At 57.4% G+C, this 12,848-nt stretch overlaps 1 protein-coding gene across 1 annotated transcript; it reads left to right on the top strand.

Moving 5' to 3' along the window:
* The first annotated feature begins 7,696 nt into the window (after nt 1-7,696).
* Nucleotides 7,697-10,437, top strand: FOS (Fos proto-oncogene, AP-1 transcription factor subunit). Its single transcript, XM_054162018.1, has 4 exons — nt 7,697-7,995; nt 8,432-8,677; nt 8,802-8,909; nt 9,033-10,437. Exons 1-4 carry the CDS (start codon nt 7,855-7,857, stop codon nt 9,639-9,641), a joined length of 1,104 nt encoding a protein of 367 aa, XP_054017993.1. The 5' UTR covers nt 7,697-7,854; the 3' UTR covers nt 9,642-10,437.
* Nucleotides 10,438-12,848: the final 2,411 nt, after the last annotated feature.

Below are 12,848 nucleotides of genomic sequence, written 5' to 3'. Positions count from 1 at the left end.
TCCTTCTGTCCCACCTCGGGCTCTGCCTCCAGCTGGGCCATTAGCACGGCCAGTCAGGTTCCCCAGTGCGGCAACCCGCCAAGCCGGGCTGAAAATAAATACTAATTTTCAGAGGGATTATTTTTAACCTTGGGCCGGTTTCCCTACTCCTGGCGCGCCGGGCACGGGTGCCCTGCAGCCACCAGCGCTTGAGGGGCGGTCACTCCACCGGGGGCTGTGGGCTGAAGGGGCCCCTGCCATCCCACGCCCTAGTCTGCTGCTTTCTGCGCCTGGCGGCATTCTCGCGGCCGGACGCGCGGGCTCCCCCGGCCAGGCGGGCAGCCGGGGCAGCGGCGGCAGGGAAGGCCGGGCAGGGGTAACCCGCCGGCAAGGTCGGGACGTGCAAAGCGCCAGCGCCAGCGCCTGCACCCGCGTGGGCAAAACGCCGATGGGAACAGGGCCGGGGCCGCCGTGGACTCCCGTCCAGCCTCACCGCAGCCGCCTCCCAAACAAACAACAGCCGCTCCCGCCGCCATGGCGACCGAACCCCACCCTCCGCCGCTGCCATGGCGACGGGGCTCCGCCCCTCCCGCCGCGGCTGACGCCGCCGCCTGCGTCTCCCGCGAGCTCTGGCCGGGAGAGGAGGAGCGCGGGGGGGGAGCGATGACGTTGCGGGCCCGTTTCTACGGAAACCACGCACCGACGTCACCGAGTTTGTGTGTTTTCAACCTTCCGCCGTCTCCCCGGCAACGTCAGGCCGCCGGCCCGGCCCCAGCAACAGCGCCGGGATTGGCCGGGAGGGGAGCGGGCGGGGCGCGCGCGGCGCCGAGCACTCCCTCTCCCCGCGGCGGGGCCGGGGGCGCGCGCGTGGGCATGGTGCTGGCCCAGTCCTGCGGCTGTCCCGAGCCGACCAGCGCGAGGGCTGTCGGGGCGTGGGGTGTCCGCACCTGCAGCGTGGCGTGCGGCGGCTCCGTCAGGCACCCGCCCGAGGGCTGCTCCCTGCCTGGGTGGCCGCCGGCGCCCCGGGCCCCTTGCTGCCCCGCCCCCCAGGGCTGAAGCGGGCCAGCAGGGCCCGGCGGGAGCTTTGCGCAGGGCGTTGGGCTGAGGGCTGAAATTCTGGCCCCAACAAGCGCCCCAAAGTTCCGCTGGCCAGTGCAGGTGGGCTGGACGGACTCTGGGGAGGAGATCCTGGAGGGGTCCTGGTCAGCCCCACTCCTGGACAGGAGGGAGGCGGTAGGCCCTGAGGGCTGCATGGGCCGTGGTATGAGCGTTGTCCCTCGTCCCTGTTCCCTGGTCATTGTTTCAGTTGTCTCGGCTCAAATCCACAGCTCCTTCCCCTGTTTCCTCACCAGGGCAGGGCCACTCTCTCAAGGCTATCTCCAGCCCCCTGGGAGAGAAAGGGTTTGCCTGAGGAAAGCTGGAGGGAATCCCTGTTGACGGGAATGGGGTGTGGGCGGCTCTCCCCGCCGGATGACTGGGGCTTTGTGCTGGAGCACAGGGCGCCTTTTCTCCACCCCAATGCCTGTCCACACCCTCACTGGCATGCTGGGTGCTTGGGGAGGCCCGCACAGTACCCTGGGGGGTATCTCAAGCAGGCAAGAGGAGATAGTTTTGCAGCCCGCTGAGCTCTATTGAGCTCGTAAAGCAAGCTGGGAAAAGGCAAGTTAACCTGTCCCCACTCCAGCAGCCACGTTCTCAGGGAGGGGACTGAGGAGGACAATCACTAGTCAAACACAGCGCTGCTTCTGTGGTGGCAGGTACTTGTACTTTACAGGCCTCTACTCTATGGTCTGTTTATTGTCCACGTGTTTTATGAGCAAGTTCGATGGGGAAGGAAAGGTGCTGGTACGGACTGGGGTAATGGAAAGTGCTTTCCTCAACTTGGAACGTGCTGCCAGCTGGTAGCAGTGAGGCCACTACCATGCAGAGATGAAGCAAAGCACCCCAGATGATCTGCAAATCTCATACTCCTCCCAGGTCTCTCTACGCAAGCATATGCTGAGCTCTTGTTGCTGTTGCGCAGATACTTAGGGATGAGTTAACACAAAAGATGTTTCACCCTCCCAGCATATTCCCCCACAGCCAAACCAAGTTTCTTGGCAGATCTGGGTCCTTGGGGAGGATCAAAGCCTCAAGGCTGAGCTGGCAGTGTTCCATACTATTTACATGTATGTATATTCATGGCACTGTTAACCATTTAATAATACTGAATTTTGTATTTATTACATTTCTTAAATACCATTTAAGAAACCTCAGTTTCCTGAGGTATTCCCAATGTTTATTCCTAGGGCAGAGATGGCTTCCTTCAGTTCTGCCTGGTGTGCAGCCTGACTTTCCAGCCTGAGGTACAGCTCAGCCAGAGCAGGGAGTAAACAGCTTGCTTTCAATCTCACCATTTCCCTTCAGTAGCAGCAACTCAATGTGACTCTCTCCAGGACAGGGTGGGCTGAGTCTCTGTGCATCCCTGCAACAGCCCAGCCACTATGAGAGCTGAGAACTCAAAAAAAACCAGAGATCTTGCTTGTGTTAATGGCTGAGCTTTGGGGCAGCCTGCCCACTGTGCTGTTGTCTGACACCAAATGGCATAGGAGGAAGGTGATCTGGGGACTCCCTGAAGTGATGCAGGGCTGTTCCTCCAGGCAGTAGCAAAACTTGAGGCTGTCTCACTCCCTCCTGGACTATCTTCAGTTTGTGATCCTTTATTTGTCCTGAGTCCCCTAGAGCGACTTCACAGTCATAACAATTAGAGGGTTCCCTTCTGTCCTGAGCCAAACAAGCTTCAACATCCTGTCCCTTCACTTTGGCTGCTTTGTTCTCTTACAAGAAAATCTCCTTAGCTCAGCATAGCAGCTTTTTCCTCCTTCATCTCAGCACTTCCTCATTTGCTGCCCTTGGCCCATTTTCTTCAAGAGTCACCACACTGAGGGAGGAGCAGGATCCCTTTACTCAGTCTTCAGCCCTTTTACCCAGGCCTCAGCCCACAGCACAAGCATCACTGCAGGTGTCCAGCCCCATGGGGGAAGAGGCAGCTTGAGTAATGGGACTGCCTAGCCACCACTTCCAGAAAGCTCTTGGACACAATGAGAAGCCCGAGTTTTCTCTCAGTTGTTTGGGGTTTTATTGCAGGTTCCTTGCCGGGTTCCAGCAGGGAAAGAGCAGCAGTGCTTGCCTTGTTTGGATCATGTGACTATCGGAAAAGACTTGCATCAGCCTGTCTGTCACTGGGTTTGAACATGCTGCCTCTCACCAAGCACAAGCTTAATGCCTTTCATTTCTGTGACTTCACTTCTAAATATCATGCAGTTCCACAAGCGTGCATGTCATTTTGTTTCAGGTGTTTTCCTCTCCTCCTGCCTGGTTGGTGCCATAGGATTATAACTGTGAGCACGTACAACGCCCTGGGACAGGTCTATGGCATTGGAGATGACTGGCAGATAAGAGGCCAGCTTGGCTGTGGCGCTCTGGTCTTGTCGCACCGCCGCGGCGTATGAAGGGATGGCGCCAGCAGGAGCAGGAACTGCGGCTGGAGAACTTTGTACTTGAATTGCTCTGGGTTATGAACCCTTGCTTGTGGAACGACGGCTGCCAGCCTGGCCCTGGGGCGATGGGGTGCGGAGGAGGTGCTGTGCTGGGCGAAGCTGCCTTTCGAACCTGCTGGCTGTGAGTTGCATGTGGTTTCATCAGTGTGTGGAGCAAGGTCCAGCCATGGTGAGCTAGCACCCACCATGGTTCAGGTGAAAGCAGCATCAGAGTGGTGAGAATGGGTGGGAGGGTTGGATGGTGCCATCCGCAGTAATTATCGTCGCGTGGCATGTGGCTGTGCGACCACGAGATGCCAGGATGTCTCTGCTCACAGTGGTTGTTCTTCTTGTCCCTGTCACACACCTAGCTGCTGTGATTATTAATTACTATTTATACTTTACTTTGGATATGGACTGCATTTTAAAGACCAGCAGAGGTGGGAACCCTGCCCTCCTGAAGGCTCCCAGGCTGGGTGGGAGGGCAGTAGCAGCAGTGTGTCTTGTGGGGGAGCTCAGGCTCCCCTGGATAATGTGCTAAGGACCCTTCTTCCACTCCCTGCTCCCAGACACATCAAAGGAGGAGGCAGGCCTCTACCACTGATTTACCAGCCTGCTTTCCTGCCTCTCCATCTCATTTGCTCCTGAGCCCTCACCAGCTCCACAAGCCTCCCCAGGGGTGGACAGAAGGAGTCCCTTGTGCTGCTCTAGGAGTCTGTGCAGCAGGGGACACTGGAAACAGTGGGTGCAGAGGTGTGTGCAAGGGGGATCGTGCTAATATCTCTGGATCCTGCCTTTGAAGTTTTTTCCACAACAGGTTTTAGGCTGTTGTGTGGATTCTCTGATGGTATGGTCGAGTGCCTGGCCAGGCAGTGATGGCTTCTCAGTGCAGAGGTGTATTTTACAGTAATGAGCTTCGTTTTTTCCTTTGGTGCTCACAGCAGGACACTCTGTGCCAGCTCTGTTGCTGGATTCTGGCCCCAAACTCTCCTTCCCCGCAACCCCAACAGCCCCTGGTTAGCTGGAGGCAGGCACCCATCACAGTGTGAGCCTACAGACTGAATGTGGAGGCACACTGGTTGGTGCTGCTGACAGAGGGTGGGTTGGAGCTGTCACATGGCTGCCAAAGAGCCATGCTGCTGGCATGAACTTGCCCTTGGTGAGCAGCCAAATTTAGGCACAGCCACCTCCTGCCCCTGAAGCAAGTTTTGGCTATGCAGGTTGCACCAACCTACACACCTCAGACAGGCACTTCTCTGTTGTCACTTTCCAAGCCAGGCTCAGCAACAATCTCAGCTGAAGGTGGGGTGTGAAAGCAGGACCAAGTTCTCATGTTGCTCTCTGGGGCCAGGAAGTGCACTGCTCCTTTGTAAGCTTTCCCACCTCCCTGCTTGGCAGGAGGAAAAGCAGGGCCAAGTAAGCAGTGTCCTGTTGGTACCCTAGACAAGATCCTCATTGGATGGGTGCTCTCATTCTGCCCTGCCAGTACCATTGTGATGCCCAAGAGACAGTGGCTATGGCCTCTTCCATTTGGCCTGGCATCTGGGAAGAGCTGTTTCCCACCCCCCACCCCGTGGTGGTCAGCAGTCACCTCCTCCTCACCATTGTAGTGCCTATCCATGCCATGGCCTTGTCTGGAGCAGGGAGAAAGGGTCTTGCTGGGATCAGGGATCCATACTCCTGGGCTAAGGAGAATCCCAGTTGCGACAGTAGTGTATCTCTAGAGCTGAGGCCCAGAGAAGCACCACTGGAACCCAACAAAACCCTGCTGGTCCTGGTTGTACAGGTTTAATAATGTTGTAGTGCTTGATGGACTCGTGGTCCATTCCTCAGATGATGCTATTTTGGAAGGGCTGAGTGCCTCAGCCTGCTCCTGGCCCGTGAGCGTGGTGAGGAGCCTTCATCAAGCCCTGGCAGTATGCCGGTGAGGGCAACCCCATCACCTGGGCAGGAGGTTTCACGCTGTGATTTTGTTTTGTCCTTGTGGTGCTGCTTGCTTCCTCTTCCCCCCCCTCCCCGCCCTCCCCACATGCTGTGGTAAAACCCTGTGCACCCCACGTTTGGAGCACGCAGCAGACCTACGTCATGTGTTTTCGCTTTCTCTGTTTCCGTGCCTCCACATGTTAGAAATGTGCAGCATCCGTGCACTTTCCGTTTGGCACAAACAGAGCGCGCTCGGTCGCCAGCGGAGATGGCAACAGACAGTTTGTAGGGGTGCCACAACAATATTTTGGGGTTTGGTGAAGCGTGTCATCCTCCTCCCTGATTTCTAGACACTTCTTTTGGGGGTGTAGTTTGGCTAGAGGAACCCCGGGGCAGTTTCTAGACAGCCACAGGACTAAGCAGGGATTTTCTGAAACGTGCCTGGCAAATGTTTGGGACTTGAAAATGTGTTGGAAGCTCTTGCCTATGCTGGGCACCAGCACGTCAGCCTAGGCCCTGCTAGGGACATGGCCACAGAGGTTTGGCAGGGACAGAAGGGTTGTGGCTTTGCTAATTTGCTGGCACATCCCTCCTCCGAACAGTGCTGAGGGGGGGACCTCCTCGCCACAGCCTGGGGCTGCTGAGGAGACCATGCTCCCACTACTGCTTTGGCAGCTGACATGGGGCCGTGCTGGCCAGGGCGACGAGCTCCCGGCAGCCCAGGGACCTGGAGTGGCTGACGCCTGTCCTGAGAGGGGCAAGCCCACGGGCTGGCGCTGAGCTGGTGAGAAGCAGTGCTGGTCGCCGCAGGTCCCTCCCAAGGAGCGGTGCGGGCCGTGAGCTGCGGCAGTCCTTGGCTGTCCCCTCCGCTCTGACGGGCAGCTCAGAAATAGCATCTGGCCCAGTTCTCCCGCCCCCGTGGCCCAGATCTCTAAGAACGGAGGTTGCTCGCACAGCAACAGCAACAGCAGCAGCAGCATCAGGCACTGCATTTAGCCCATGAGCTCAAACAGCGGGAGAAGCTGCCAGCAGGATCCCAGCCTGGCTGGGTGACGCTCCTGCTTGGAGACTGCGCTGCAGGCTCTGTTTGTTGCTGTAAACACGCTCGCTGCTGCAGCTTCCCTGTTACTATCTATAGCCGCGATCTCTTGGCTCCCGTGCAAGGCGAGTCTGCGGTCTGGCTCCCAGCTCAGCCTGACCTGAGCCAGGGCTGCCTGACATCCCCGTCGTGGGTGGGTGTCTCCGGGCTTCGCTGCAACAAGGATCAAAACAAAACCCAAACTAGAGGAAAGGACAAGCCTCACCCCTCACTCGTCGCCGGTGGTTTCCCGGTGGCCCCCTTCCCGTGCCATTGGCGGGTGTCGCAGCATTCCCGGGCATTGCTCCCAAGTGCTCCCAACCTTCCTGGGGGGCTGCACCCCGCCACGCTTCCCTCGTAGGGCTTCCTGGCTCTTTCTGCCGTCTCCCTCGCTCTCGACCATTACTCTGCACATCTAATAGACAAGTAAACGGTGCCACATAACGCGTCCCTCGCTGCAGGACTGGGGGAGTGTCAGGCTTTCCGTGTCCCGTGCCCATATACAGGCAGACCCCTCTCTGTGCTGGTGAAGGGGTTTGACTTGCGAATGCGAAGCGCACCCCTGCCGGGCCAGCCCGCTGCGGGGTCCAGCCTTCGGCCCTGCTTTGCCACCTCCTTTGGAGAACTTTCTCGGCGGCCGTGCTACACGGGGCCCCCACCGGACCCTGGGGAGGGGGTCACCTGCGGCGGGACGGCACCTGTGAGGGCAGCGTTGGTGCACCACGGCCTCATCGGGGCCAAGCGTTTTGCGAGTGGTGGGGGATGGGAGTGGGAGGGAGGGGGACGCCGCGTTCCGTCCCGTCGCGTCGCGCCCCGTCCACGCCACCCGCCGCACTTGGCTGCAGCCTGGAGCGCTTCCCGTCAGTCACGCCCCCTCGCACAGGATGTATCCCATATAAGGATATCTGCGTCAGTGGGTTCCCGAGCCCGGCCGTACCACTCCGCAAGGGGGGGGGGAAACCCGCCGCCGCCCCCCCCCCTTGCCATTCCTGGGGCTCCCCCCGCCCCGGCGGCCTCTTCCCGCCTCTCGCCGCGTTCCTCTTCCGCGGGAGGCGGTGGCGGGCGGTGCGCGGGGCGGCTCCGGCGATGGTGAGGGGCGGGCGCGGGGCGGGCGGCTCCCCCGCGGGCGCGGGTGCCGCTTCCCCAGTGACGTCGGCGGGAGGGTATAAAAGGGAGGCGCCGCGCGGTACTCCAGCGGCAGAGGTAGCCCCGGCGGCGGAGCGAAGCGACGCGAACCGGACCGCATCGAGCAGAGGGACGCACGCAACCGGCCCCCTCCTCGCCTGCTTCCCAAGGGCGCTCCGCTACCACCGCATCACCTCTTACTGCCGACTTGCGCTCACTGAGCTGACTGACATGATGTACCAGGGCTTCGCCGGAGAGTACGAGACACCCTCCTCCCGCTGCAGCAGCGCTTCTCCGGCCGGGGACAGCCTCACCTACTACCCCTCCCCGGCAGACTCCTTCTCCAGCATGGGCTCGCCTGTCAACCCGCAGGTGAGGTGCCAAGCAAGCTGGCTGCACCCTCGCCGTGGGGTGGGAATACACGGGAGGAGACGGGACGGGAGCAGGCGGCACGGGTCCCGGCCGTGCCTGCGGAGGAGGGCACGCCGCAATGAGCTGCCCCTGGGCCGGGGAATGGGTGGGGAGGAGCGGCCCCGGTGCCGCGGTGAGGCGGGCGGGGGGAGCCGTGGCCCCGGCCGCGCTCTGCGGCGGGTGTGTAAAGCGGCTTCATTGATAAAACGCGAGTTCATTGAGGAGACTCCGGAGCAGTGTCTGCGTCAGCGCGGACGTCAGAGATATTTATAACAGGCCGCTCTCGTGTGGAGCCGGCGCTGGCAGCGCGGCGCCACGGCCGGCTCGGCCCCGGGGGCAGCGGGGAGCGGTCCGGGCTCCCCGCTGACGGCAGTCCCCTCCTTCTTCTGTCCCGCAGGACTTCTGCGCCGACCTGGCTGTCTCCAGTGCCAGCTTCGTGCCCACAGTGACGGCCATCTCCACTAGTCCCGACCTGCAGTGGCTGGTGCAGCCCACCCTTATCTCCTCGGTGGCCCCCTCCCAGAGCCGCGGGCACCCCTATGGCGTGTCGGCTCCTGCCCCCTCCGCCTACTCCCGCCCTGCAGTGCTGAAGGCGCCGGGCGGCCGCGGGCAGAGCATCGGCCGCAGGGGCAAAGTCGAGCAGGTGAGAAGGGACCAGGGTTATTGGGGAGTATATGGGAGTGAATGGGGAGGTGTGGCCTGCAGGCTGCCCCGAGCGGGTGACACCAGGCTGGCGGCGGTACTGAGCGGCCTCTCTCTGTCCGCAGCTGTCCCCAGAGGAGGAGGAGAAGAGAAGAATCCGCCGGGAGAGGAACAAGATGGCAGCGGCCAAGTGCCGCAACCGGCGGCGGGAGCTCACGGACACGCTGCAGGCGGTAAGTGCTGCCCGGGAGGCGAGTGGGGATTGTGTGTGTACTCGGGGACGGGGGTGGCAAGAGGAGGAGGAATATAGCCGGGGGCTATGCCGGTCTTGTCTGACAGCCCTGCTGTCTTTGTAGGAGACTGATCAGCTGGAGGAGGAGAAGTCTGCACTGCAGGCAGAGATAGCTAACCTGCTGAAGGAGAAAGAGAAGCTGGAGTTTATCCTGGCAGCCCACCGGCCCGCCTGCAAGATGCCAGAGGAGCTGCGCTTCTCCGAGGAGCTGGCAGCTGCCAGTGTGCTGGACCTCGGCACTGCCAGCACACCCGTGACCGAGGAAGCTGCATTTGCCCTGCCGCTGATGGCTGAAGCGCCGTCGGCCGTGCAGCCCAAGGAGACCAGTGGTGGCGGGCTGGAGCTCAAGGCCGAGCCCTTCGACGAGCTGCTTTTCTCCACGGGGCCACGGGAGGCCTCTCGCTCCGTGCCTGACATGGACCTGCCTGGGACCTCCTCCTTCTACGCGTCGGACTGGGAGTCGCTGGGTGCTGGGACCAGCAGCGAGCTGGAGCCCCTCTGCACCCCTGTGGTGACCTGCACCCCGTGCCCCAGCACCTACACCTCCACCTTCGTCTTCACCTACCCAGAGGCGGACGCCTTTCCCAGCTGTGCTGCCGCGCACCGGAAGGGCAGCAGCAGCAATGAGCCCTCGTCCGACTCCCTCAGCTCCCCTACCCTCCTGGCCTTGTGAGGGGCTCCAGCACTGACTGACTTGCCGGGCCCCCTCCCCTGCCCGTGCACCCCCACGGACTTGCCGCTGTGCCCCATGGGGCTCCCCAGGCCTGGGGAGTGCCCCACCACCACCACCTCCCCCCTGTCTGGCCTGGTGCCCCGGGGCCTGGCAGAGCGCCCTGCAGTGAGGCCTCATACCTCTTCCAGAGATGTAGCAAATCGCATGGAGTTTGTCTCGTCCCCAACGACCCATCCATGAGAGCTGGTAGTCTGTAGCATGTCCCACATGGCTGGGTAGGTGACTCCCTCCCCTCCTTAGTATCACTAGCATTAACTAATTAATCTCTTGGTTTTAAATGATTGGAATTTAACCTGGTGCTGGGTATCTCCAACTTGTATCTAGTGCAGCTGATTAACAATAACTACTGTGTTCCTGGCAATATCGTGTTCTGATGACTTAGCAATGACCCATCTTACGTGGGGGGGAAGAGACTCTATTTTATTTTCTAGTAGATAGATAAATAGCTATATCCATGTACTGTAGTTCTACATCGATGTTCATTGTAACTTTACTGATCATGCATTGTTGAGGTGGTCTGAATGTTCTGACATAAGTTTTCCATGAAAACGTTTTTATTGTGTTTTTAATTTATTTATTAAGATGGATTCTCAGATATTTATATTTTTATTTTATTTTTTTCTACCTTGAGGTCTTTTTTGACATGTGGAAAGTGAATTTGGATGAAACTTAAGCATTGTTTGCTTATTATTGTTCAGAGACATTGTCAATAAAAGCATTTAAGTTGGCTGTCGGAGCTGTCCTTGTGTTACCTTTTGCATTGCTTCTGTGTAACCCTAAAAGGGTTCCCTAGCCTCTAATTTAGGCTTGGCTTTATAAAAGGGAAAGGAGTGCTGGGTGCCTGAGGTGTGGGGTGGAAATACCATTAAGGATAGACCTATCCTTGCCCTGGTGTTAATCAAGGATGGTTGTGGCTACAGCCTTTCCTACCCACCCACCCCAGGGGACAGCAAGGAAGGCCTCATGGCTTTCATCTGCTCTTGATTTGGTCCACTCCTGTATGTCACCTGCTCTGACCTTTTTGTGATAAACTGGAGGCCTCGCTGGAAAGGAGGTAAAAAGGGCAGCTAAGTTCATGCCTCTGAATGAGGGAGGCAGTCTCTGATGTGTCCCACCCATAACTTGTGTGTTCTGAATGGCCCAACTTCCTCTTCTGATGCGTGGATACACCCTTGCTGGGGGTGCCCCTAAACTTGGTCTGGCAAATCTATGTGAAGCTATGGTAGAATTATCTTCTTTGGGCCATAAGTGGAGGAAAGCTGCTCATGCACTTCTCACTTTGGGCTGAGCAGTATAAGGCAAAATGCTGATGCTTCCCTTGCTCCCATCTGTCAAAACTACCCCAGTCCTTGAACGAATGAGTTACAGCAAACAGCCTGCATGCTGTGGGAACGTGCTCTCCACCTGGGGCTTTGTGTAACATTGGCCTCTTCTGCCCAAGTTGGTTTAGAGGGGCTGCTATTCTCAGTTGTTTGTGTTCTGAAATGAACCCCTTGAAAGACAGCAGCTGGTGTAGGTTGCCCCTGTGTGCAGAGCACTGTTCTCTCTACCTAATGCCCGCACCTGAAGAGTCCCACAAGAGCAGTGAGGCCTTCCTGATCATCTCTAGACCCTGTCGCCTCAGCCCTTAAGAACTCCTTTCTCAAGGTGGAGGCAACAATGCCCCCTGCACTGGTATGTGCCAGCTGAAGGCCAGCTTGGCATTATGCGCTCAGCAAATCTCTGCAGGCTGGTGTTCACTGCTGGGTTTGTGTAATGCCGTATTTCCTGGTCACTGCAGTAGGCCCTGCTTTCTTCACCCCTTCCCTAATCAGACCACGCACAGGATGTATCTCATCTCAATAGTGTGTACTGCAGCTTCATGGCTTACTCAACAAGGCCAGCCCTGTGCGAAAGCAAATATTACGTGCACGGCTTCCCGTCTTTCAACATTTAAGCTGGAGGCAGTGCTGACAACTGACAAAGAATGACCCCAGTTGCTCCTGAGATACCACCCACTGAGGAGCAGCTACTTTCACACCACTTGAGTTTACAAGGGCAACACCCAGGTGCAGCAAATGCACAGTAGAGCTGACCCCTGAAGCAGTCGAGTAGGTGTAGCTGTAAGAGAGTGAGACTTACGTGACAGGTAAGCCTGTGAAGTCAGTAAACCTGGAATCACAATGTGCCTGCTGCTGAAAGATCATCAGGTTCAGAGCTGAAGAATTTAGGTCTCAGAGAGCCCATGCATGCTGTTGAAATTGCCAAATGTTTGGCAAAGAGCAGGGGTCTACAGGGTCCCAAAATACCACAGAGTCCCCTCGGAAGGCAGAGTGATCCTGGCCTCACCCTCTCTCATGATAACCAGACAGGTTAAAGCAAAATCCAGTGCTGAATTCAGACAGATAGCAGTCCTGCTGCTTAAGGGAGGCTTTTCTTTCTAGCAGCAGCAAGTGCCAAGTGTGTCACCTTTCACATTTCATAGAATGGTTTGGGTTGGAAGGGACCTCCAAAGGTCATCTAGTTCAACCCCCCTCCATTGAGCAGGGACACCCTCTGTTAGATCAGGTTGCTCAGAGCCTTGTCAAGCCTGACCTTTGTTACACAATGATGTCAAACTCACGGGTGGCACTACATGAGAGATGGCTGTTACATTTAACCCCAGGCTCCAGCCCTACTCATTGCCTTCAGCCAGGGCTGATCCAGAATTCAGGAAGTGCTACATAAAATGTAGGGTGTGTCATGAATATGATTTATCTTAGCATTTGAGAACCCTGTAGTGAAATCTCAAATAAGTGGGAATCTTGCCATTACCTTCAACAGAGCCATGAGAAGGAATAACACAGTAATCTCTGTTTGGAATGGATTACATGCATGTGCTTCAAGTATAAGCAGTATCTGATACATCACACAGATATGGGCACAAAGCTTTGTTTAACCAAACAAGGGTATGAGATAAGACAAGCAGGTAACACTTACATTATTTGGGATGCCTGCTGTGATCTTGATCCCATTGTAGTATTGTTATTAATTCTAAGAAATGAAACTACAACATAATGCAAGGAATAATGCAATTGTTGTTATGAATTTTAAAAAGCAGATTGGTAAATTCACACGAAAACCGTTAAACACGTCTATCATATAAAAAAGGGCTCCAAAGCAAAGCAG

This window comes from Dryobates pubescens, chromosome 5 (genome assembly GCF_014839835.1).
Source record: "Dryobates pubescens isolate bDryPub1 chromosome 5, bDryPub1.pri, whole genome shotgun sequence".
NCBI classification, from domain to species: domain Eukaryota; kingdom Metazoa; phylum Chordata; class Aves; order Piciformes; family Picidae; genus Dryobates; species Dryobates pubescens.
The sequence above is the reverse complement of the archived record's forward strand: the minus strand, read 5'-3'. Positions and strand labels throughout refer to the sequence as shown.